This window comes from Scyliorhinus torazame, chromosome 19, assembly GCF_047496885.1.
Source record: "Scyliorhinus torazame isolate Kashiwa2021f chromosome 19, sScyTor2.1, whole genome shotgun sequence".
In the NCBI taxonomy this organism is placed as follows: Eukaryota; Metazoa; Chordata; class Chondrichthyes; order Carcharhiniformes; family Scyliorhinidae; genus Scyliorhinus; species Scyliorhinus torazame.
The window spans coordinates 69478547-69504484 of record NC_092725.1 but is presented as its reverse complement, the minus strand read 5'-3'; the positions used below and the strand labels follow the sequence as shown (position 1 = coordinate 69504484).

The following is a 25938-nucleotide window of genomic DNA, read 5'->3' as shown; positions in this document are numbered from 1 at the left end:
GGTCGATCCGCCTTCCCTGTTTGCGAACCTCACCCCGGATTGCAAACCCATCGCCACCAGGAGCAGACGGTACAGTGCCCAGGACCGGATCTTTATTAGGTCAGAGGTTCAAAGGCTACTGAGGGAAGCGGTCATTGAAGCTAGCAACAGTCCCTGGAGAGCTCTAGTAGTGGTGGTAAAGACCGGGGAGAAGCATAGGATGGTCATCGACTACAGTCAGACCATCAACAAGTTTACGCAGCTGGAGGCGTACCCTCTCCCCCGCATATCCAACTTGGTAAACAGGATTGTGCATTACAAGGTCTTCTCCACGGTGGATCTTACGTCCGCCTACCACCAGCTCCCCATCCGCACTGGTGACCACAAATACACTGCCTTCGAGGCAGATGGACGGCTCTATCACTTCTTAAGGGTTCCCTTCGATGTCACCAATATCGGTCTTCCAGCACGAGATGGACCGAATGGTTGACCGATACGGTTTATAGGCAACATTCCCGTATCTCGATAATGTCACCATCTGCGGCCACGACCAGCAGGACCATGACACCAACCTCCGATAATTCCTCCAGACCGCAAAGATCCTTAACCTTACATATAACAAGGATAAATGCGTATTTAGCACCGACCGCCTCGCCATCCTCGGCTACGTAGTGCGAAATGGAGTTATAGGCCCCAATCCTGAACGCATGCGCCCCCTTATGGAGTTCCCCCTCCCTCATTGCTCCAAGGCCCTGAAGCGCTGCCTAGGGTTTTTCTCTTACTATGCCCAGCTATGCGGACAAGGCCCGTTCCCTGATCCAATCCACAGCTTTTCCCCTGTCGATAGAGGCCCGCCAGGCCTTCAGCCGCATCAAAGCAGACATTGCAAAGGCCACGATGCGCGCCATCGACGAGTCCCTCCCCTTCCAGGTCAAGAGCGACACGTCTGATGTAGGTCTGGCGGCCACCCTCAACCAAGCGGGCAGGCCCGTGGCATTCTTTTCCCGCACCCTCCATGCTTCCAAAATCCGCCACTCCTCAGTCGAAAAGGAGGCCTAGGCCATAGTAGAAGCTGTGCGACATTGAAGGCATTACCTGGCCGGCAGAAGATTCACTCTCCTCACTGACCAACTGTCGGTTGCTTTCATGTTCGATAATGCACAGCGGGGCAAGATAAAAAACGATAAGATCTTGCGGTGGAGGATCGAACTCTCCACGTACAACTACGAGATCTTGTATCGTCCCGGGAAGCTAAACGAGCCTCCTGATGCCCTGTCCCGCGGCACATGTGCCAACGCACAAGTGGACCGCCTCCGAGCCCTCCACGAGGACGCCTGCCACCCGGGGGTCACTCGCTTTTTCCACTTTATCAAAACCTGCAACCTGCCCTACTCCATCTAGGAAGTCAGGACAGCCACCAGGGACTGCCAAATCTGCGCATAGTGCAAGCGTGCCTGATGAAGGCGTCCCGTCCCTTTGAACAACTCAGCATGGATTTCAAAGGCCCCCTCCCCTCCACCGACCGCAACACGTACTTCCTGAACGTGATTGACAAGTACTCCCGGTTCCCATTCGCCATCCCCTGCCCCGACATGACCGCAACCACCATCATCAAGGCCCTCCATAGCATCTTTGCACTGTTTGGGTTTCCTGCTTACATACATAGTGATAGGGGGTCCTCCTTTATGAGTGACGAACTGCGTCAATTCCTGCTCAGCAAGGGCATCACCTCGAGCAGGACGACCAGTTACAACCCCCGGGATAACGGACAGTTAGAGAGGGAGAACGGAACGGTCTGGAAGCCCTACGCTCCAGGAATCTTCCAGTCTCCCGCTGGCAGGAAGTCCTCCCGGATGCCCTCCACTCCATCCGGTCACTACTTTGTACCACGACCAACCAAACACCTCATGGACGTCACCTTGTCTTCCCCAGGAAGTCCTCCTCTGGGACCTCGCTCCCGACCTGGCTGGCAGCTCCAGGACCCATTCTGCTCCGAAAACACGTGCGGGCGCATAAGTCGGACCCGTTGGTCGAGAGGGTCCACCTTCTCCACGCTAGCCCCCAGTACGCCTACGTGGCGTACACCGACGGCCGACAAGATACGGTCTCCCTGCGAGACCTGGCGCCCGCCGGATCCCCCCACACACCCCAGCCACCAGTCCCACCCTCCCTCCCACCGGTGCACCTTACAGGAGGATAGGTCCTTCCGCTGGCCCCGTCTAGGCACCCCCCCCCCCAACCACCGATGCACCCCACAGACGCTCCCTTCCCAGGTCAACCGTTTTTCCCACCAGCGTCGTCTAGGGGTGTTAAAGCTGCCACAGAGATCGAGGCCACGCTCCCGGAGTCACAGACGCCCGAGCCTCCACTGGCGTCACCACCAAAGCTTCGACAATCACAGAGGACGATCAGGGCCCCCGATCGACTGATTGCTTCATTTTAAAGTGTATATAGTTAATTGTGAATCTGAAAATAGTTACAAAACGCTGTACGGAGGTATTACGATACCTCCATAACTATAATTTCTACCACGTTACCATGTTGTAATATCAAGCCACCACCCCCGCCGGACTCTTTTTTAACAGGGGTGAATGTGGCAGTCTGTGTAGAGGTATTACGGTACCTGGTAATGCTGGAACACCATTGGTAGATATTGTATGTTTCCTATTGGTCAAGCTGTATGGTAACTCCGCCCTGCAAGGGGGGGTATAAGAGCCCGTGCCGCCCCAGCAGCCTTGTTTCTGTACCTGAGCTGCTGGGGGAAACATCTAGCTTATTAAAGCCTTCAGTTGGACTACAACCTTGCTTTAGTGGTCATTGATCGTGCATCAAACAGTCTCCCATGTTCACTGGCTACCAATCAATCTACTCTTTGACCAGAGAGGAACAGTCAGCTTTTCAGAGACTAAGCTTTGTATGATATGTCCCTGCTATTCTACACATTCTTTCTTAATGGATTACAATGGAAGACTCTAATCTTCCAGCTTGAATTTTTTTAAATATCAATTCATGGGATGTGGGCATTGCTGGCTAGACCAGCATTTATTGTGCATTCCTAATTGCCCTTGAGAAGGTGTTAGTGAGCTGCCTTCTCGAACTGATGTGTTGTCGGAATACCCACAGTGCTGTTAGGGAAGGAATTCCAGGATTTTGACTTGGCGGCAGTGAAGGAACAGCGATATATTTCCAAATCAGGATGGAGTGCGTCGTGAGGGGAACTTGCGGGTGGTGGTGTCCCCCTGCAACGTCCCTTGTCCTTCTACATGGTAGAGGGCATGGGTTTAAAAGATGCTCTTGAAGGTGCGCGAGTGAGTTGCTGCAGTACAGCTGGTAGATGGTACACACTTCAGCAATTGTGTGTCGATGGTGAAGGAAGTGAATGTTTACTATGGTGGTGGGGTGCCAGTCAAGCTGGCTGATTTGTTCTGGATGATGTTGAGCTTCTGGAGTGTTGTTGGAGCTGCACTCATCCAAGCAAGTGGAGAGTATTCCAGCACCCTCCTGACTTGTGCCTTGGAGGCGATGGAGAGGCTTTGGGGAGTCAGGCAGCGAACTACACCCCACAGATTTACACTCTGCAAAGAACTTGTAGCCACAGTATTTATATGGCTGTTCCAGTTCAGTTTCTGATTATCGGTAAACTCCAGGCTGTTGAAAGTGGGGGATTCAGCAATGGTAATGTCATTGAATGTCACAGTGAGATAGATAGGTTCTCTCTGGTTGGGCATGGTAATTTCCTGACACTTGTGTGGCGTAATTGTCACTTGCCACTTGTCAGCCCAAGCCTAGATAACGCCCAGGTCTTGCTGCATATGAACATGGACTGCTTCAGTATCTGAGGAGTCGCGAATGGTGCTGAATGTTATGCAGTCATTATTGAGCACCCTGACTTCTGACCTTATGATGGAGGGAAGGTCATTAATGAAACAACTGAAGGTGGTTGGGCCTAGGAACTTGAATTGAGGGTAATCTGAATTTCTCCATTGTTACCTTGAATCTCAGGGTGCCTCTTAACAAAGTACGAGCTGATTGGATCCCATATGACTTGCCGTATTTGAGGCTGTCTCGGTTTGGTATACCCTCAAGGTTGAATCCTGGGAAGAAAGCCATTGGGTTAGCATTGTCGAGGACAGCACCTCCAGCTGCGATATCAATAACCTGCAGATTAAACATAATGATACAACATAATGTATTAAAGCATATAGTTTAAACTGACAAACATATGAGTTTCCACAAGAACACTGTCTTTATGTCAAGTTAAAGTGGACTAGCAGGAGAATGCCAGCAGACATTCACCTATCTGTCTTCATTACATTCAGTGGGTCACCATTTCTTTGTCATGAAATACAGGGCCAAGAATTCATTGGGTTGCTGTGCACAACAGCTTCAGAATTCACTTGAAAATTTATAATTTTTCTGGACGTACCAAAAAAAGAGAAGGTCCACTCAACTAATACCTGGAATGGGGAGGTTATCTTATGAGGAAAGGGAGGACAGGCTAGGCCTGTATCCATCGAAGTTTTGAAGAATGGGAGGTGAAACATATCAGGGGACTTGACAGGATGGATGCTGAAAATATGTTTCCCTTCTGGGAGAGGATTGAATTCGGGGATACCGTTTCAAAATAAAAGGGCCTCCCATTTGAGACAAAGATGAGAAGAATTTTTTCTCTGAGGGTCATGAACCTTTGGAACTCTCTTCCCCAGAAAGTAGTGAAGGCATGGTCAATTAATATTTTTAAGGCTGGGATCGATTTATTCTTGACCAACAATTGAGGCCTCAATCAAATCAGCCCTGAGCTGACTGAATGGCGAAGCAGGCTTAAAGGAGTAAATGGCATAGTCCTGGCTCCTAATTTGTTCGTACATAGGAAGCCGTAACATGCATTTATAAGGCTGTTATACAGAGTGAGCAGGCATGTTCAACAATAGTCACAAGCCACACACAGAACATTGAATTACACAATGCTACTCCCTAACTCCAGATGGACATCACTCTAAACTTTTCTCCATCATATTGGGCGCTCCGGTTTCCTCCCAGAAGTCCCAAAAGACGTGCTGTTCGGTGAATTGAATATTCTGAATTCTCCCTCTATGTACCCGAACAGGCACCAGAATGTGGCGACTCGGGGATTTTCACAGTAACTTCATTGCAGTGTTAATGTAAACCTACTTGGGGCAATAGACATTATTAGTATTAATTTATGTTCTATTTTCAGTAAGACTAACGGTTCCATTTTGATTGGAACTTTACTGAAACTGGCCACCAAAACTATTGCTTCAATGAAAACATGTACATGAGTATTTCAAAGGCAACATATACATTTGCTATGATTCTACTAGGGACCATAAGACATAGGAGCAAGAAGTAGGCCATTCAGCCTATCGAGTCTTGCTCCGCTGCCGTTCATTGAGATCATGGCTGATCTGATGTGACAATCTTCAACTCCACTTCCTTGCCTTATCCCCATAACCCTCAATTACTTTTTTATGTTTGCTGGTTTACGTTTTACAGTCTGGAGCACACTTGTGATGCTGTGACCAGCATGGAGTTGTATTTTGTCTGCATTTCCATAGTGACCATTGCTCAAGTCTTCCTGTGGGGACACGGTCCAGATAACCATGAAATTGCCTGTGAACTCCAGAGGTCAACCAGAGACTAATTGTAGCTACTTGTAAACTCCAGAGGCCAATTAGAGGTTAATTGTGACTACTTGTATAAATCACAGGCCAATGAGAAGGTGAAAGTAGGATCCCTGGGTGGGATTGTCCCGCAACTGGCCGGATGGCCCGACGCCGGTGCCAAGAGTGCCCCCCCCCCCCGGTGCCAAGAGTGCCCCCCCCCCCCCGGTGCCAAGAGTGCCCCCCCCCCAAGGACTCACCTTGTCGGCATACAAACCAGGTCCCGACGTGATGGACCATGTCCATTTCACGCCGGCAGGACTGGCGAGGAATCGATGGCCGCTCGAGGGGGTGGGGGGGGGGCTCCCAAGGACCCCGACCGGCGCGGAGTGATCCCTACCCACAAACCGGCCCAGGAGAATTCGGCAGCCGGCGTCAGAGCGGCGGGGCGGAATTCACGCCACTCCCCGGGGATTCTCCGACCCGACGAGGAGTCGGAGAATGCCGCCCCCTGTATTTTGTTGGCTCCTGGTTGGAAAAACTCTGTTAAAAATGACTGCTAAAGATTATTACAGAAAACGTGTGATGCCAGATCTTATATGGGTTTTAACTGATGAGCTGCTAAAGGACAAATATTATTGAGGAGTTCTTTCTGATGCTGGCCACGATTATTTTTGCATTAACCATTGCAAAGAGCTGTTGGACACTGAAAGAAGACAGGGAGATAAGTCTCAATAAAAATGAATGAAAACTTAACAACATTTTACCTTTCCATCCTTTATGTAGATGGCTGGGCGGATTGTGTTTATCAGCGCTCCAGAGGGACTCCAGCTGAACTTGTACCCCAGGGGGTTATCAGAACATTCAGGGGCAGGGAGACCACCACAGAAAGAAACAAAGGACTCTATCTGCAGAAAGGGAGGGGGGAAAAATCACAGCAATGTAAACCATGGCCTAATAAAACCAATGTACTCTTCAGTTTTAAATCCTGCAAAATGTACCTTACTCCCAGTATAGATGACTTTCAATAAAACCGTCTAATCACGCCACATTAAAGAAATTGTTCCCAACTCTTCAACTCCCCCACCCCCCAATCTGAAGCGTTCCTCTGACCCCAAACCTAACGACGCACAGTGCATCAGTTTTTCCCCAAGGGACAGCGAATGATGTTCCCATAAAGTTTTATTTTACTTCTGTACCTTTGCACTTTCATCATTGTGGTCATTATAAAGTCTCCGCATATTTCCCTTTTCCTGATGGACCAGGTGCCCATTAAGTTTAAAAAACAATTTTTGCTTGAAGACGAATCAATGGAACTAGAATTTCAATTCTCTGACATGAATATTCTGATTGTAAATAAGGAAACAATTCAGCGAGTGCGGTGTTCTTTGTGGTTCAGATCCTAGGTTGGTTGGCGTAGTGTTAACAAACACCACAGCTAGCTTTTGTATGAAACAAAGCTAAAGATTTATTTACACTACTTAATTGAATTTGACCTCTTACTTCTATATAATAAACAATTGACAATAAATAATCTACACTCATCTACCACTACTCTCTACATTAATACAATAACTGTGATCTGCTCTCACTCACACTAGCTTTCCTACAGTCTTTCTTCTAGACTTCTCCTCAACACTCTCCCAGAAGGCGTAGCATTGATGCTTTATATAGTTCTGCATCTAGAGCCCTCTAGTGGTTGATTCGGACATAATATTAACCTTACAGTTCTGTACATTTCTCATAATGTCAAAATTGAGGAGACAAACTGCTGGTGATACTGGCACTCACTGTTGAACCTTGCTCTTTTGCCTCGTCAATACGTTTCATCGCCAGCATGTGGTCAATCCCTGGATCCAGACCAACCTCATTTAAGATGGTAATCCCAGCGTCCAGTGCACTAAACAAGACAAGGCAGCCGAGCAATGAGCACAAATAAATCACAAACACTCCTTTCCTCCCCAGTACCTTTCATATTTTCATGAAAGAGATACAGAAAGAGCTCACCAAAAACAAACAAGCACTGGAGAATATGGGGTAATTTATCCACATGGCAAGTAGTTAACATGAGCATTTCACGGTTATCGTTGTTACATTACAGTGGCGGAATTCCCTACTCCCATTCAGCGTCAATGGATCAAAATGTCAAGACAAAAAGAGATAAGGTGAAGGTGTCATCAATTGTATTTTTTATGACTTGGGGTAAATGCATCATTTAGGGTTTTGCATATGTAATTATTCTATCATGAAGGGGAATAATGGTTCCACAAAAGAAAGTGTTGCCCTACAATTATGTTTGTTATGGTTGTAGAAAAGTGCAGCAACATCCAACACAGTGTTGAGATGTTGCGCAAGGCAGATCTTCACTATCACGCATTACTGCTTTTTAAATGGGATATTTTTAATTGCATAAAATTACAAATGATTTTCTTGAAGACAAATGTTCAGCCTTAAGTCTAGTGGCTGTGATGCAGTTTGCATATTAGAAACTCAAATGAGCATGATAATGCAGGAGATTATTGGCTAGTGGGATGAGGAGGAGACATAGACAGCTATGTATGTTGGATGTGAAGTGGAATTTCTGGGCTCAATGTGAGTTAGGCTTTGAAATATGCTGTGGGAATACTCATGCATGAACTCTTCATGTTATCAAAATTCACGCATAGCATAATGTCAAGTCACTAAAAATCAAATGGAAGGAAAGGCAAAATTGCCTTATTGCACTTTAAGAACTTGTTAGGTATTGCACTTGCTGCACTACAATTCATAGAAAAACAACCATGACCAAGGGCGAGATCTATCAACCTCGTTGTGCACTCGCTTGAGCGCAACACGGTCGTTAGATCACGGCGAGGCCGAAATCAGGATGCATTCAGTTTGCGATCTAACCGGCCCACTCCCAGTTGGCAAAATCAGGATGTTAGCGTGGTGAGAAGCCAATAATCATCAATTAAAGCCAATCACCATATTATTAAGGGGAACACCCCCAATCTAACAGCCTCCTGTGATCTAACCACCGCGCCCGTCCCCCCCAGCAAGTAGTTATGTGGGTGGGGGGACCGCCATCGGTGGCAGTTTACCCCTGGGCTGTGGGGTGGATGCTCTAGCACCCGCAGGTCTGCCATGCTAACCCTGGATCATCTGTACCCATAACAAGGGAAGCTCCGGATACTGCGTATCTGTCCCAACGACCACCCATGACTCCCACTGACTGTGGCAGCCTCCGGGCGCACAGCTGAAGACCATTGCTAATATGGAATTGGCAATTGTAGTAATGTGAGCACTTCACAGTCCATAAGTGGATTCCTGTGGGTACACATGCCATGTCGCAGGTGAGAGTTACTGCTTCGCATCAACACCGGGCATTAGGCCTCGACACTCTGCCTTGAACACTGGAGGCTTCAACATGACAGAGACAGACGGCAACATCCAACACCCAAGAGCTGAGCCTCAGCTTTAGGGACATTCCCGCAACCAACGGGTGGGTATGTGCACCGGGGAGGGAACCAACTCCCAGTCCAGGTAACATCATGGGTAAAGACTCTGGTACCTGGGTATCCCACTGCGGCCAGGGGTGTGTGTGCAGGGCATGTTGGACGGCATCATGAGGGACGACAGGGGATGTGAGGGAGGGAGCCATGGGGACCAGAGGTTACCGGGCTGGAGGCCATCACTGATTGACTGTCCCTCACCCTCGTCAAATCCTTACAGGTTTTACACGGGATGGATGATATCTTGGACCCCCCGGAAACCCCCTGGTAATGGTACCTGGACTGGGAGTTGGTTCCCTCCCCGGTGCACACACCCACCCTCTGGCTCAGCTCTTAGGTGTTTGATGTTGCCTTCTGCCTCTGTCGTGTTGAAGCCTCCAGTGTCCAGGATGTGGTGCTTTCCAGGGAGTATGCATGACAGCTACATCCTGGGACACTCGGAGATCCCCGGCATCTCTGTGGGACACCCCAGGATAGCCAGATGGCTCTTGGGGGATAAGGGGTATCTGCTTACGATCTGGCTAATGACACCAGTTCGGAGGCCGGTGATCGATGCGGAGACCTGATATAACGAGGCCCATGAGAGCACCCGGGCTGTCATTGAGCGGTGCATCGGACTGTTTAAAATACCGTTCGGATGCCTCGATCGCTCAGATGATTGCATTACACCCACGGAGAGTCTCCCGCTTTGTCGTGCTCTGCTGAGCCCATCACAACCTGGCACAGCAGCGGGTCGACATGCTAGAGGGGGAGGGGAAGAAACATGCGGCCACCTCAGAGGAGGAGGAGGCAGTGTCAGGGGGGTGGTTGTCGGGAGGAGGGGGGTTGCAGTTTGACAGGCGGAACTGGTGCTGCCCGGTGGAGATCATTTCACTTTTTGCGGCACTGAGTGTCGGTTCTCCGGGTCAGGCTCCCCGTGCTGACGGCTGTTGCCACCCTCCCAGGCTGACCCGCCGAGCCCCTCAGGGGAACAGGGTGTCCCATTGGCACTCCACCACATCCAGCAGCTGGGCCGGGTCGGCATCCCTGAATCTTGGTGCTGGTCTCCTTGGTGGCATGGCTGTATGCTGCGTGGGATTAACTCTGAAGGATGGGTTTAAGTGTTGCTCCCCATCGTTAGCGGGGTTCGTGGTCCCGGCGTATCAGCCGGCGGGATAGTCATTTGTGGCGTGAAGCCGGTAGGGGCCTCGTTAAACGAACCAATTAACGTTTGATACCAGTGACGGCCTCGCCAGGTTAACCGTCGGGAAGCTCACGGCAGTTCGCACTCGCTACCACACTTAGAAACATTCCCATTAAATCACATCCCAGGTCTCCAGGTCATTGCTGAAGTGTGTGTGCAAACTGATTGAGATCTTTCATTACTCCTCCTCAATGAAGCAGATGTGAATCTTGTCTTGAGCACCGCAGATCATCATTACTTCAATTAATTTTTTCATAGTTTTGTGAGCAACTGTTTAAAAGGATTTAAAAGGACAAAATCCATGAAGTTTAGTATAGCTAAAAATAAATACTTAAGACAGGGGGCGGGATTCTCCGACCCCCCGCCGGGTCGGAGAATCTCCGGGGAGCGGCGTGAATCCCGCCCCCGCCGGCTGCCGAATTCTCCGGCGCCGGGGATTTGGTAGGACCGGGAATCGCGCCACGCCGGTCGGCGGCCGCTAGCAGCGGCCCCCCCCCGGGCGGTTCTCCGGCCCGCAATGATGCCAGCACATGCTGGCGCTCCCGCGCATGCGCCAACACGCGCCGGCCGGCGGAGGCCCTTCGGCACCAGTTGGCGTGGCGGCAAGCCCCTTCCATGCTGGCCGGCGCAAACCACTCCGGCGCTTGCCTAGCCCCTGAAGTTGCGGAGGATTCCGCACCTTTGGAGCGGCCCGTCGTCAGAGTGGTTCACGGCACTCCTTCACACGGGAGTTGCCCGCCCTGCCGATTCCCGCAGAATCCCGCCCAGGAAGTTTGCATGCACCAGGGATCCGGGTTTGATTCCGACCTTGGATGACAGTTTCTGCACATTCTCCCCGTGTCTGCGTGGGTTTCCTCCGGGTGCTCCAGTTTCCTCCCACAGAATAAAGGTGTGCAGATCAGGTGGATTGGCCGTGCTAAATTGCCTCCTTTGTGTCCAAAGGTTACGGATATAGGGCAGGAGAGTGGACCTGGGTGGGATGCTCTTTCAAAGGGTCGATGCAGACCTGATGGGCCAAATAGCCTCCTTCTGCACTGTAGGGATTCTATGACTCAAAGTCATGTGGCGCAATGAATTTGCTAACGATTGCCCGATTATTAGTGCCCATGACAATCATTCATATTTCACTTGGGCATCAGGGTCAGATTCAGTGACCACTTGCTGTCATTTGGGGAGGAAGACCAGAGCTGCTTCTAGTTCTTGCCCATCACTGATTGCACTCCTGTTGTGGGAATTATTGCCATCATTGCAAAACATCAGGGAATGCTGCCCACTGCCTGCAGCAGGTTCAATCCCCTGGGATGGTAGCTTCATGGTGCAGGCACCACAATGATCAGTGCTTGGGTGCGGATGCCAGAGAACAGAAGGGGTTTGTACCGAGTGGGGAACGGAGCAGGTGGACAAGCAGAAGGCCAAACCTACCACAGTGAATGAGATGGCAGAGGAGGGAAAGGAGCACCAGAATGAACTGGAGAAGGGAGGAACACCAATATCTATTCACAATAACCCACAACCTCTCTGCAAGAAATGGCAAAATGATTGCATATTATTTTAATCTTGCACTCTACAAGAAATGAAGGGCTATGTATGCCTGCAGCTAAATTATGACAAGTGCGTGTCTTACTGGACTTTCAGAGTAATTACATGTCATATTTGGGACTGTTTTTGAGTTGTCAGTTTTTTTAAAAAAAACATTCATCAGTTTGCACCGGTTTTCCAGGGTCGCTCATCATGAGCACCTCCTTATACCACCAATTTTCCGTCATGTTCTACATAGAGAGGTTTGGTAGAGTTTATCAGTACAGAAGGAACCTTTTGTGTTTGTGTGGGTTCTCTGGTGTTGCTCATCTAGACCGGAATTTTATCCCCATTGCAGGGGTCCTGACTATAGGCCCGAAAGCCAGGGTCAACACTGTCTCAGCTATTTGTGACGCCCCCGGCCATATTTTCCAACTGTCCAGCAACTAATTGGTTGTCATCTGGGCTCTAGTGCCTTTAGCTGCTGACAAATCAGACGGCTGGCAGTTCAGCAGCACCAAGAGGAACAGCGGTCACTACTCTACTGAACTTGAAAGAAGAGTATGCCAAGGGAGCAAGCTGTCCTCCAAATCAGGTAAGTGGTTTCGGGAGCGTCATGCAGGGCGGACAGGCAGCCTGAAGCAAGTAGGGATAGGGAAGGGCAGGAGAGGAGGAGGAGCAGTGCGTCACTGGGCTAGTCATTGACACCGGGGAGCCCACCATGTCCAAATAGGAGGGCTCCCCGCACCTGAGCCTGCAGTGAGGCTGCCAGGTTTCACCAAGCGTTCTCACTACGTGGCAGAATGCCCATGCACCTCTGGTAAAATGCACTTTCTTTTAATATAAAGTTAGAGTGCCCAGTTCTTATTTTTCCAATTAAGGGGCAGTTTAGCGTGACCAATCTTTGCACATCTTCGGGTTGTGCGGGTGAGACCCACGCAGACGTGGGGAGAAGGTGCAAACTCCACACGGACAGTGATCCGGAGCCGGGATCGAACCAGGGACCTTGGCGCCAGGAGGCAGCAGTGCTAACTACTGCGCCACCATGCTGCCCTCTGGTAAAATACACTTACCTGGCCACTTAAGCAGTTCTGTGGGGTTTCTGTGGGAGAGGGACTATCCTCCATTTTCCCACTGTCGGTAAAATGCTTTGGCAGCAGGGAGATGACAGGCACTTCACCCCAACCCTCCCCCTGCAACCTTCCCCAGCCTACTCCTCCCATCTATCCCTGGAAGGCTAATTAAACCCCATCATCTACTCAAATCTCTGCCCTTGGCCCTTTGGTTTTTCCATTCTGTTTTTCAAATACTTATGCACTTACATTTTTAAATCTATCATGGATTTGTGCCCATTATTGATTCTGGTGCGAACTCCATGCCCCTTTCCAAGCAGCAATTTTGACCTTTTGTTTGTTTGTTTGGTGATAAATTTACAACCTCTACTTCCTGCCACATTGACCAGTGGCAAATTATTCTTCCCAATTTACTTTGCCAAATGACACAAGTGGTCGCTGAAATCTAAAACACTGACGCCCAAGTGAAATATGAATGATTGTCATGTACACTGATAATTGGATAATCGTTAACAAATTCAGAGCTGCACATTGTCGAATTTGAATCATAGAATCCCTACACTGCAGAAGGAGGCCATTCGGCCCATCGAGTCTGCAACAGCCCTCTGAATTGCCCCCAAAACCTCTCATGATTTTGAATACTTGGGGCTGGTACAAATAAAAAATATAACTTTTAAATGTATTTTGAGGTGGAGCCAATGCAGTTGCTAAATATTGAACTAAATATTTTTCAGTTGAAAGTTCAATGACACAGGAGGCTAAAATTCCACATTCAGCAGCCAACTGTTGCGGCAATACCAACCTCTGGTGCATTTCTTCCATTTCAGGAGTCTGGTAGCTGGCCGTCACCATGTTCACCTTTTGTTCGATGCATTCCTTCATCACTATAGGATGGAAAACACCAGGTAGCAAACTAAATGGGGGAGAAAAATCAGGAAGATTGTTTCAGGAGCTCTGACGAATGGGCAGCGTAGTGATCTGTATATTTGCTGGTATGTAAGGGGTTAACATCTGTAAGACAGTGCTGGACAACCACTAGATGGCAGTACTAGATCTATGTATATAAACTACACTCGGAGGAGATTCCCGCCTCTTCGTATCAGGAGTGACTAGTGAGCAGAGTGTTAGAGATATAGCTTAGTTGTCACGTGTGGTTAAACATTATATGTAATTATTCTTACTTATTTAATCATCCGTTATAGTTGTAGAAGAGTGAACAAACTTATAGATATTTATATTCGTTATTCAATAAATGTTATTTGCTTAATTTGAAGACTGATAGTTTTACTGAACTACAACCATCAGATCATTCTGGAAGTAAGCAAAAAAGTAACAAGATATTACTATCACGTAATATAACAGGCAGTGTGGGGCTAGGAATCTGTGATGGACAGGGTGGGCTGGTGACAAAAGAGTGAGGGGTGATGGCACACCGTGCAGGCTGGTGATGAATAGGAGGTGTGGAGAACTGTGACAAGAAGGTCGAGGCCTATGGCAGGTAAAGCAAGTCTGTGTTTCCTTAAAATGAACAACTTGCGGTAATTATTCAGGCTAAGACAAATGACAATAATGTACAAAATTTTCAGTTAAGCAGGAGCTATATGACAAAATCATCCTCACGTGTAGTCCTCAACCACTTTCATTCCAAAGTCAACATTATTGGAAGATACTATTGAGGTTCCCTCTCCCAAGAAGGAACTCTACATCTATTCAGTGCTCGCCCCTTTCAGCTCTCCCCATATGATCGGGAACTCATCCAAGACAGACAGAAACATAATCTCTTGCAATATAACTAGCTTCCTATTGCTGCACAGCAACAACAAAATCTAATATACTGCACCAAAAAGTCTTCTTAAGCCAATTCCTAAAGAAAATAAAACTCCATCCTTGAGAGGACAAAGTTGAGCACATTACTTCACCTTGCTGAGTACATTTAAGATATGAATGAAGACATTGGTGAGATTGCGAAAAATATATAGGAGTTTTGGTCTCCTTACTTGAGAAAGGACGTACTGGCACTGGAGGGTGTGCAGTGGAGATTCACTAGGTTAATCCCAGAGCTGAAGGGGTTGGATTACGAGGAGAGGTTGAGTAGACTGGGACTGTACTTGTTGGAATTTAGAAGGATGAGGGGGGATCTTACAGAAACATATAAAATTATGAAGGGAATCGATAGGATAGATGCGGGCAGGTTGTTTCCACTGGTGGGTGAAAGCAGAACTAGGGGACATAGCCTCAAAATAAGGGGAAGTAGATTTAGGACTGAGTTTAGGAGGAACTTCTTCACCCAAAGGGTTGTGAATCTATGGAATTCCTTGCCCAGTGAAGCAGTAGAGGCTCCTTCATTAAATGTTTTTAAGATAAAGATAGATAGTTTTTTGAAGAATAAAGGGATTAAGGGTTATGGTGTTTGGGCCGGAAAGTGGAGCTGAGTCCACAAAAGATCAGCCATGATCTCATTGAATGGCGGAGCAGGCTCGAGGGGCCAGATGGCCTACTCCTGCTCCTAGTTCTTAACTTCCTTATATAGTGCAGAAAATTGGACAACATCAAGAAAAAAGGAACAACGGCTGGATACTAATGAGATGTAGATGCTGAGTTGGATGTACTGAGTAATGAGAAAGGACAAAAATCAGGAACTAGCACACCAGCGGCTCAGTGAAGATTAAGACCATAAGACATTGGAGCAGAAGTAGGCCATTCGGCCCATCCAAGTGTTCTCGTCCTCCAATTAGATCAAGATTGATCTAATGATAATCCTCAACTCCACTTTCCCGCCTTAAATCATAATCCTTGATTCTCTTACTGATTAAAAACCTATCCACCACAGCCGTGAACATACTTGTGTCACAATCTCTACAGCCTCTGCGGTAAACAATTCCACAGATTCACTACTCTCTGAGAGAAGAGAATCCTCCCCATCACGGTCTTAAATGGACGATCCATTCCTCTGAGATTATGCACTCTGGTCCTAGACTCTCCCACAAGGGGAAATAACCTCTCAGCATCTACCCTGGCAAGCCCCTTGAGAATCCCATATGTCTCAATAAGATTGTGGGAACGTCAAAGAAAGTAGCCGAGGAGTGATTGAAATGGATGTGGTGCTATACATCACTGTAAGTACACAAAGGGTTAATGTACATACACTACACCTAGCTAGACGCTAGAGGGAACACCAGAGACATGAAACACAGACAGTCAACCAATAGGTCAGTAAGATAGGACACGACCAATGGGCATTCACGATACACACAGAGGTGACAGAGGGGGGCATTACACCAACCCATATATAAGGACACTGCACACATGATCTTCCTTTTTCCAGTGGAGACACTCAGTGGGTACAGACACAGGGTTGATTCAATATCACACCCACCACGTGGATTGTAGCAGACTGGTTAGTCAGTCTGAGTAGCTATAGAAGGATTAACAGTAGAGGCGAATCAGAGTAGGAGAATTGTAAATAGTTCAATAAACGTGTTGAAGTTATCTCCACGTCTGAACCTTCCTTTGTCAGAGTGCACATCAAGGAAGCCGCTTATGCTACGCCAGGGGCAGCACGGTAGCATTGTGGATAGCACAATTGCTTCACAGCTCCAAGGTCCCAGGTTCGATTCTGGCTTGGGTCACTGTCTGCGCGGAGTCTGCGCATCCTCCCCGTGTGTGCGTGGGTTTCCTCCGGGTGCTCCGGTTTCCTCCCACAGTCCAAAGATGTGCAGGTTAAGTGGATTGGCCATGATAAATTGCTCTTAGTGTCCAAAATTGCCCTTAGTGTTGGGTGGGGTTACTGGGTTATGGGGATAGGGTGGAGGTGTTGACCTTGGGTAGGGTGCTCTTTCCAAGAGCCGGTGCAGACTCGCTGGGCCGAATGGCCTCCTTCTGCACTGTAAATTCTATAAGAGCATAATGAGATAATGGAGATTGAATTGGGCTTGGTAATCCGTCGCAGGGAGAGAGAGAAAGGGAGAGAGGCAATGAAGTGAGTTGAGTGCTGGACATGGTACCACCAGGAAGAAGCCGTACGCCCAGCTGAAAAAATGTGGTGGTGGGAGATTTAAACACAACAGGATTGGAAGAGGAATGACTGACTAACAAAAGGGTGATCAATCAGCATTGTGACGACCCCGAGTAAAATGGGAGAAACCAAAATAAGGAGATGAAGGAGGAGGGGAGCACCACATAATCTAACCTGATCACAAGGTCATGGGATTTCACCAGCGAGGACAATTTGTCTCCATCCTTCATTATGTCCAGTGTTACTGGAGTGGTGTGGTTGTAGTTGGAAATCAGTTTTTCCAACTGGTCCTCCAGTACTGATGCTGCAGAACAAATATCAAAATGAACATCAGTTTCACCTTTAGTTATCTATTTGATTTAAAGCCATTACATTAAAGTGAAAATATGCAATCTGGTACTCATGAGAATTCTCAGTCAAGTATTGTTTAGTTACGTGTCTTCCAATTATAAATTATGGAGCACAAAGGAGGCCCTTAAAATATAAGTTCTTGTACATGTTAAAACTCTTCATTTTGGCCAGAGTTGAAGCTGAATGGCCTGTCCTTGTTTCTGTGTGTGTGGCAGCTGCAATTCAATGAATCCCATTCCAGAGGTTTGATCACAAAATCTTAAACTGACACGCTGGTGTAGTGCTGAAGGAATGCTGCACTGTCAGAGGTGCTATCTTTTCAGTCAGACCTTAAACTGAGGCCCTGTTGCGGCCCTCTCGTACTGACGATCCTATAGCAATTCGGTGACATTTAAACTAGTAAATTGTGGAACTCCCTAACAGCACTGTGGATGTACAGACACCACATGGACAGCAGCGGCCTTCTCAAGAGCAATTAGGGATGGGCAATAAATGCTGGCCTTGCCAGTGACACCCAAGTCCCATCAACAACTAAAACAGGTGCCACCTATATTAATGCCGTTGGTAAATTTGAATACATGGCTTTCTACCCCATCAACCAAGTCATTTATAAAATATGTTGAATAGTTGAGGGCCCAACAGGACACCACTGGTTACATCCTGCCAATTAACATCCTTGTCCATTATCCATATTCTCAGTCTCCTGCCACTCAGCCAATTTCCGAACTCAAGTCAGAAATTTTCCTTCAATTCCAAGGGCCTCAACTTAAGCTAACAGCCTCTTATTAGGGACTTTTTAAATTAAATGCCTTCTGGAAGTTCACATTAAACATCCATAGACATTCTCCTGTCCACCATTTCAGTCACCTCTTTGAATTGGGCTGTGGATGTATCTGGCTGGGCCTGCATTTATTGCCCATTCCAGATCGGTCAGGCATGATCTACCTTTTACAAACGCTGGTTCTCTCTGACCAGCTGAAAATTTTCAAGATGTTCAGTCAACCTCCTTAATTATAGACACTTGTAAGCTTCTGATGGTTATTTTCTCTGTTCTCATCTACTTGATGGGGTGGAAACCTGGAGATTTATCGCTCTTTGGTTCCATTGTTTTGTTTTGCAGGCTGATGCACTATCAATTACGACGAGACGAGAGTAGAGAGTAATTGAGGCTTTATTAAGCAGAGATGTGTGGCCTCCTGCAGCTGCTACCGAAATGGCAGCAGCTCGGTGAGCACACACATTTATACTCCGCCTACTGGGCGGAGCAGGGATCTACCCCCGTACCTGTAGTACAGGAGCCTTACCGTATTACTTCTAATACACGTATTATACAATCAGTGGTGATTACCACATTCACTCCCTGTTAAATAAAGGAATCCAGCGGGGGTGGAAAAACTATTTACAGGTATGTGAGAATTTTTAAAGTGTGCAGTTTGGTGGAAGTTTACAAATTTAGCCAGTCGGGTGCCTTGATCCTCCGTTGTGAGCGCTGCAGTCCCGGTGGTGATGCAGGCGCCGCTTGGTCGCCTGTGACTCCGGGAGCGTGTAATCCTCATCTTCGTCCCCGGGTGGAACCTATGGGAGGACAGATCGTTCTGGGGCGGGGGCTGTAGTGAGGTGCGCTTGGGAGAGGATGGGTGGCGCCGGGGCAATCGGAGGGGGGGGGGGGGGGGGGGCGGGGCGGGGGAGCCAGCTGGTGTCAGGTCCCTGAGGGAGACTGTGTCACGTAGGCGTACTGCGGGTTCGCATGCAGCAGCTCTACCCTTTCGACCAACGTGTCCGCCTTGTGAAGCCGCACGTGCTTGCGGAAGAGGACGGGTCCTGGAGCTGCCAGCCATGTTGGGAGCGAAACCCCAGAGGTGGACTTCCTTAGAGGGGTGGATAAAGCTCTCCATGCACCCGGAGTCGAGAAGGCAAGGTGTCTTGTGGCCATCGACTGTCACCGTCGTCGTCGCGGTTGCGAGGTTGTGCGGCCGGGACTGGTCGAGCGTGATGGAGGCAAGCTGCAGCTGGTGTTGGTGGGCCCCAGGCTGGTCGGCGGTGGTGGTGGGCGATGAGCGGCCAGATGAGGTGCCCAACGAGCAGGGGTCCTGAGGCGCCGTCCAAAATGCGCTGAAGATGGCGGCGCCCATGGGGCGCACATGGCGGGCGGAGTTAAAGATGGCAGCGCCCATGGGCCGCATGAGGTCTGATGAGGGGGGGGGGAGGATGGCGGTGCCCACGGGCCACACGTGGGCCACGGGGACGAAAATGGCGGCGCCCACGGGTAGCACCTGGAGGGTGCAGGAACAATGGGCCTGGATTCAGCGACGATCGACCGGGCCTGGCAAACCGCAGCAAAATGGCTCTTCTTCCCGCAAGTCTTGCAGATTGCACTCCGCGCCGGGCAGCGCTGCCGGGGGTGCTTTGTCTGCCCGCAGAAATAGCAGTTGGGCATTCCGGGGTTGGCTGGCTGCCACGCGGCGCAGGCTTGGGGTTGGCTGTGGGCGGCTGCTGGTGGGGCCCACGATGTCCATGGGGGGGGCGCCGTGCGGTCGGGAGCGTACGATTGTACATTCCGGGAGGCTACCATTAGTGAGGTCGAGCGTATCCCCTTCTAAGAGGCGCTGGTGGATGTACGTCAACACCATGCACGTAATGAGGGTGCAGCTGTAGGCGATCTGGCTTGATGCGTAGTTCCATCACTGTAATATCTCTGCTTAATAAATTGATGCACTATCAATTACGACGAGACGAGAGTAGAGAGTAATCGAGGCTTTATTAAGCAGCGATGTGTGGCCTCCTGCAGCTGCTACCAAAATGGCAGCAGCTCGGTGAGCACACACATTTATACTCCGCCTACTGGGTGCAGCCAGCAGGCAGGGATCTACCCCCGTACCTGTAGTAGAGGAGCCTTACCGTATTACCTCTAATACACGTATTATACAAACAGTGGTGACTACCACACAGGCAGAAGGAAGATGTCCATGCAGTGCGTTTTTTCAATTAAACAAAAGCTTAGGGGACAATCACTCCCTGGTTATGCCCCATGACAATGCCTTGACCAATCAGAGTCAACCTGCCCAGTTTGAATTTGAACAAAGCTGGGTAGTTAACTGTTCCATGCTGTATTCTCCACAGCAACATCTTCAGCAATCTGAGTCTACTTTCCAACCAAACACTCTCTTTTCATACAGTATAACATGTTGTTCCCTTGTTATGGTTGGTAAATTCTTCCAAGCTATCCTGATGAGTGCAAGATGAAAAGCTTTGACAGCATGTCTCATTTATGAGCAATATTTAAGTGCTGTACTACCAAGCAATTATTTTGCTTTTGTTAATTTGGTGAGACCCTGATTCAGTACGTTTCCGTGGGATTTCCAGCATGCTTACTTCTTCCTGTACTGTAAACACTGATAGTAATTAGTCAATGTGTCAACCATTTCTTAACTTTCACTGACAATATTACCGTTAGACATTATCAAGCAATCCACATTTATCCCGATCACCCTCTTTTTGCTAATCTAATTGTAAATGTCAGGTGTGTTTATGTTGATATTCCTTTTGGTGCCCCCATTTTTTAACTCTTACAATCTTTGATGTTCTTTATTTTTACCATTCCCCAGGTTCAGTGCTGATTTCTGTATTTATTCCTTTAGTTTTATGTTGTCCCTTACCTGTTGAGCTAGCCTTAGCTGTTTTTTGGCAAGTTTCTTGGCTCCGAGGGGTAGGATTTAGTTCTCTATAATGTTTCGTTATTTTTCAATTACTTCCCAAGGATCATAGAATCATAGAATTTACAGTGCAGAAGGGGGCCATTCGGCTCATCGAGTCTGTACTGGTCCTTGGAAAACGCACCCAAATTAAGCCCAGGTCTCGACTGTATCCCCATAACTCAGTAGCCCCACCTATCCTTTTGAACACTAAGGCCAATTTAACATGGCCAATCCACCTCACCTCCACATCTTTGGACTGTGAGAGGAAACCGGAGCACCCAGAGGAAACCCACACAGCCACAGAGGGAAAGTGCAAACTCCACACAGTCACCCCAGGCTGGAATTGAACCTGTGACCCTGGAGCTGTGAGGCTAACCACTGTGCCGCCCCGGGATCTTCTGTCATTTTACCCTTGCCATTGGCAGATATACCCAGCTTACCGTGAACAACTTTTCCTCTCATCACAGTGGTCAGTCTTCCCTACATCTATCAAGTTGGCAGCTCTTTTAGATTTCTCCCTTCAAGCACTATGTCAAACTCCTTGCTCTTTAAGTAGTTTCAGCATGACTATAATAGTTTAATTGAACCATTTACCAGCTCCAACAGGGAGTGTTCAATGAAGGAGTTTTTCAAAGTTTCATGACTGCCCTGTTGCTCCTGGATTGCGTTTGATAGATTGATAGGAGCAATTTTCTTCTATACTTCTTTATTTTTGAATTTTAAAATACAGGATATAATTAGGGTGCAAACAGAATTGTGTAAAGGAAGTATCGGTGAGAATATTTATGCAATAGCACCCACCATTTCCAGTTAATCCAAGAAAGTGAGGTGTCGTGCCCAGTACCGGCATGAAGATCTGTTAAGATGGCTGCAGCATATCATGTGACTTTTGGAACTGTAGGCAGTGGCGTCTGCGGCCAATACCTTATTATCAATGGATCTGAAATCCATACATCTCATTCTATAAGGATGGAGATTGGGATTTGCAGACAATCGATCCCCATATTTCATCAGGGACAAAAGGGACCTCAAAACTGAAAGGATGTTAGATGAATCAACCTTTCTTTGTATTGTGTTGACCCTTTATCCAAACACAGAGACCTTGGCTGCCTCAAACTCGCCAGGTGTGAAAAGCCACATGTTGATCAGCCTAACACACCACCTTATTTGGAAAAGACTGGACTTACAGCCAGGCACATGGATGAGACAGCCATGTTTGTTACCTGCTTTTTAAATAACAACAGAAACTTTCTGAGACGGAAAATAAGAAAGCCATGGAACCAGCTGCACTCAACTAAACAACCAAGATAATAACAGCAATACACTGAAAGTATTGGGGTTATATAAATTGGGACAACCATTCTGAGGGGAAAAATAAACACATCTCACATAAAAAATACATTACTCATGGGGAGTAAGAGAACACAAATTTTGTCTGTGACAAAAGTCAGGTGAACACATCAGGAATCATTCCACAGAGTTGCTAAATGCAGTCACATGCTGTCGAACAATCACACGCAAAACAGTCAAACTGTTTCATTGTATTTCAGGTAATGAATGACTTGCTGTGAATTTCCAGAATTTTCAATTGCTGTTTCAGTTTACCCGAGAGTTCACCAGTATTTTTTTATTTCACATTCATTGGGGTGGCAGGGTGGTGCAGTGGTTAGCACTGTTGCCTCACGGTACCGAGGACCCGGGTTCGATCCCGGCCCGGTTAACTGACTGTGTTTGCGTGGGTCTCACCCCCACAACTCAAAGCTGTGCAGGGTAGTGGATTGGCCTCGCTAAATTGCCCCTGAATTGGAATTGTTTTTAAATGAATTGGAAATTGTAAACGCTAATCTGTAAACGGTCTCAAAATTACTCTCTCTGCCCCAATCTTTTTGCACCCATTTACAATCTCAACAGAAGCATCAATCAGAAGGAATATTTTTGAACTGATTCTCAATGTCACAGTTTGCTAGACCAACATGATGACTAAAATAAAAACTCAATAAAAGTGATCTTTAAGGTATAAATGGTTACTTACCGACAGTCACCTCAATGTCAGTGTCCCTGGTGATGTAGTTCAAGACTGGTCCCGAAACATAACCAGATCCAAGTAACAACACGCGGCCTTTTGCACTCATGCTCCTAATTTGAGCAGACTCCCTAAAAATACCATTCAGAATTTTAGATGAAGGCAGTCTGCCAAATGACACAATTCTACAATTCCATTAGAGGCAAAATGCATGCAAGAAAATAGCTCCAGTTATTCAAATTTAATTTCAAAAGTTAACTAAAACAAAATTCCTAAAATTATATTGGAGGGCCAAAGGGCCTGTTCCTGTGCTGTTCTTTTCTTTGTTCTTTACATAGGCATATTACAGTCCATATCCTGGATATTAACAGAGCAAGTTATGCAGGTGAACTGCCAGTGCTGTATGCAACTACACAAAGTACTTGAGATTCCCAGATGTAAGTCAGCCTGATTGACAGGCTTAGCTTTCAGTCTGGTGGTGAGCACTCTGGAGCAGGAGCATGTTGGTCGATCTCTATCCAAATGGTGGTGAGGGACTGGAGGTCAATCCTGGTGGTCTTTGTACAAGGATGGGGCTCATAGGGTTGTGATGGGGGAGTTTGCGGTTTGTAGCTTCAGGGGACTGGAAATCCTGCTCCTCCTGGCCCACCAGCATTGCTGCAAAACACTTACCTTCCCCCGGAGGCAGACCTCACTTCCCTTCAGCTGACTGGTTTCTCAGTCCCAGGAAACCTAGTTGGCCAGGGCTACACCTCTGGACCCCCATTACAATGGTAAATTGCTAACCCACCTCCAGCAGCAGGCTGTCAGTTACTCTTCCTGCTGCCCGGATCCGACAACTCACAACTGGTCACGTTGGAGGCGAGTTTCAGAATCTTAGAATATTAACATCTATACCATCCTTTTATAGGTATTAAAATACCTTTGTTTCACTGTTAAAGTTTATAGTTTCAAAAGCTGCTAAGCAATTCATTAACCTATCAGTGAACCATGTACTATTTCAGCTGACACAACAAACCTGTAATAAAACAGTGTTAAGCATTCAAAGAGCAATGGAATTAAGAGGTCAAGAAACCTCTTTGTGGAAGAAATAAGTCTCCTTCTGCTCACACAAGATCAAGATGTTAAAAGTGAAATCAGGAGATGAATTAACACCACGGCGCAAAGGATTACAAATCTGGTTCAGAAGGACAATCAACAATTACATCTTCACTGCCAGAAAGCATTGTGCTTTGTGTGAATGAGTTGAATGGTAACATTTGGACAGGAATTACTGAGGGCTTTCCTTATTTTTTTTCGTTATTTGGGCGAGTCCATGGATGGAGCAGATAGGCCTGGGATATCACACATAGTAACAATATATGCAGGCGCAATCTAAGCTATTGGGGGACAGAGTCCCACAGTGCGCACGTCGAGCCGGGTGCTTCTAACCCCACTATTTAACGCCCATCCAGGCGACCTCAGCAGCCAAAGCCGCACTTAACCCCATTCCCTGCACTGCGGAGCTCCACTCACCGGAACTCCTCAGTGCAGGGAGAGACTGGAACACCATTTTTAAATGGCGTCCTGATCTCTTCAACCCCCAATGCAACCCCTCAAGCCCCAACTCATGTATAAGGGAGTCCCCCATCCCTCCCCCACCCCCATCCCTCACGCACATCCCCACACCCACACAAGACCTCTGGCCCGATCCCCGCTGTGTGTAAAATGCCAGCTTGACAGTGCCAGCTGGGCATCTTGACAGTGCCAAGCTGGCAGCCAGGTGGCAGTGCCGGAGTCAGTGCCAGGGTGCTACCCTGCCCAGAGGGCAAGCACCTGGGGACCTCCAGCCCCCTGGGAGCCCCTCACAAGTGTCATTTATCTGGGCCCTGTTTGTGGAGACCAACACTGAATGACGCTCACCCGAGATCTCCAACACGAGGCAGTTAGATCCCATGCCTTAGTTAGATCTCATATTCACTCTAATATGCAGATTTGCCAGAAAGTGATCCTGCCCACAATGGACGGAATTCACATCGCGAAGTCTCGAGAGATTGGGTTGGATCTCACGATCCTGGGGAGCTGGGTAGGTCCTGGAAGTGAGATCTCCTGCCATATACCGGCCGCACAGTGCTGCTTTTGGGCACAATGCAATCGGTAGGTCTCGCCCGACATGTTTGTCTCTTGGTGATGGTAAACCTGTCCCACATTACATGAGCAGAAGAAAGGGACTTACGTGAGAAACATGCACACTAATGACGGGGAGGCCAGTAAGCTTGTTAATAAGTCCTTATAATCACAATTTAATGGTGGCTCAGTGATTAACCAAGCCTCAAACAAGTCATCCCAGCCTCCAGAAAGCCACCCACCTCACAAGTAACCTCTCTGTGATGCCCATTCCACCCATTTCCATTATCTCCAGGGTTCCAGCAATGATTCCGGGTGAAGGCCAGCAATAGTGGCCACTACCGGAAGTGCTACTGGGACTGGAGAGCTGCCAACCTCCGACTATCCAGCAGCTTATTTATTTATTTTATTAATTTACAAGATGTGGGCGTCGCTGGTAAGGCCAGCATTTATTGCCCATCCCTAGTTGTCCTTCAGAAGGTGGTGGTGAGTTACCTTCTTCAACCGTTGCAGTTCCTGAGGTGTAGGTACGCCCACTGTGCTGGTCAGGAAGGAGTTCCAGAATTTTGACCCAGCAAGTATATTTCCAAGTTGGTTTGGTGAGTTACTTGGAGGGGAACTTCCAGGTGGTGGGGTCCCCAGGGATCTGCTGCTCTTGTCCTTCTAGAACATATACCTACCATCATCTCTTTCAGACACTATGGGCTGGATTTTCATTTTCAGTTGAAGAGGGGTGAAAATGGCGGCCAGGATCAAATTCTGAGCTTTCCAACTCATTTTCCGGGATTTCTGATTCACGATACCTCGGAGGACTGGGTGAGGGAGCCTTTTGAAAGGCAGGTTCAAATGGTATTACTCATGCCCCCCCCCGCTCAACCCCATG

At 47.9% G+C, this 25938-nt stretch overlaps 1 protein-coding gene across 1 annotated transcript in view; it reads right to left on the bottom strand.

Annotated features, from left to right (window-relative positions):
- aass (aminoadipate-semialdehyde synthase) overlaps positions 1-25938 on the bottom strand; it is a 151419-nt gene that overhangs the window by 32933 nt on the left and 92548 nt on the right. Inside the window, exons 14-19 of the mRNA XM_072484492.1 lie at positions 22959-23080; positions 17055-17184; positions 13668-13778; positions 7392-7500; positions 6368-6508; positions 3970-4137 (exon numbers count right to left, since the gene is read on the bottom strand). Coding sequence (XP_072340593.1) covers positions 3970-4137; positions 6368-6508; positions 7392-7500; positions 13668-13778; positions 17055-17184; positions 22959-23080 — 781 coding nt within the window. The remainder of the gene's footprint in view (positions 1-3969; positions 4138-6367; positions 6509-7391; positions 7501-13667; positions 13779-17054; positions 17185-22958; positions 23081-25938) is intronic.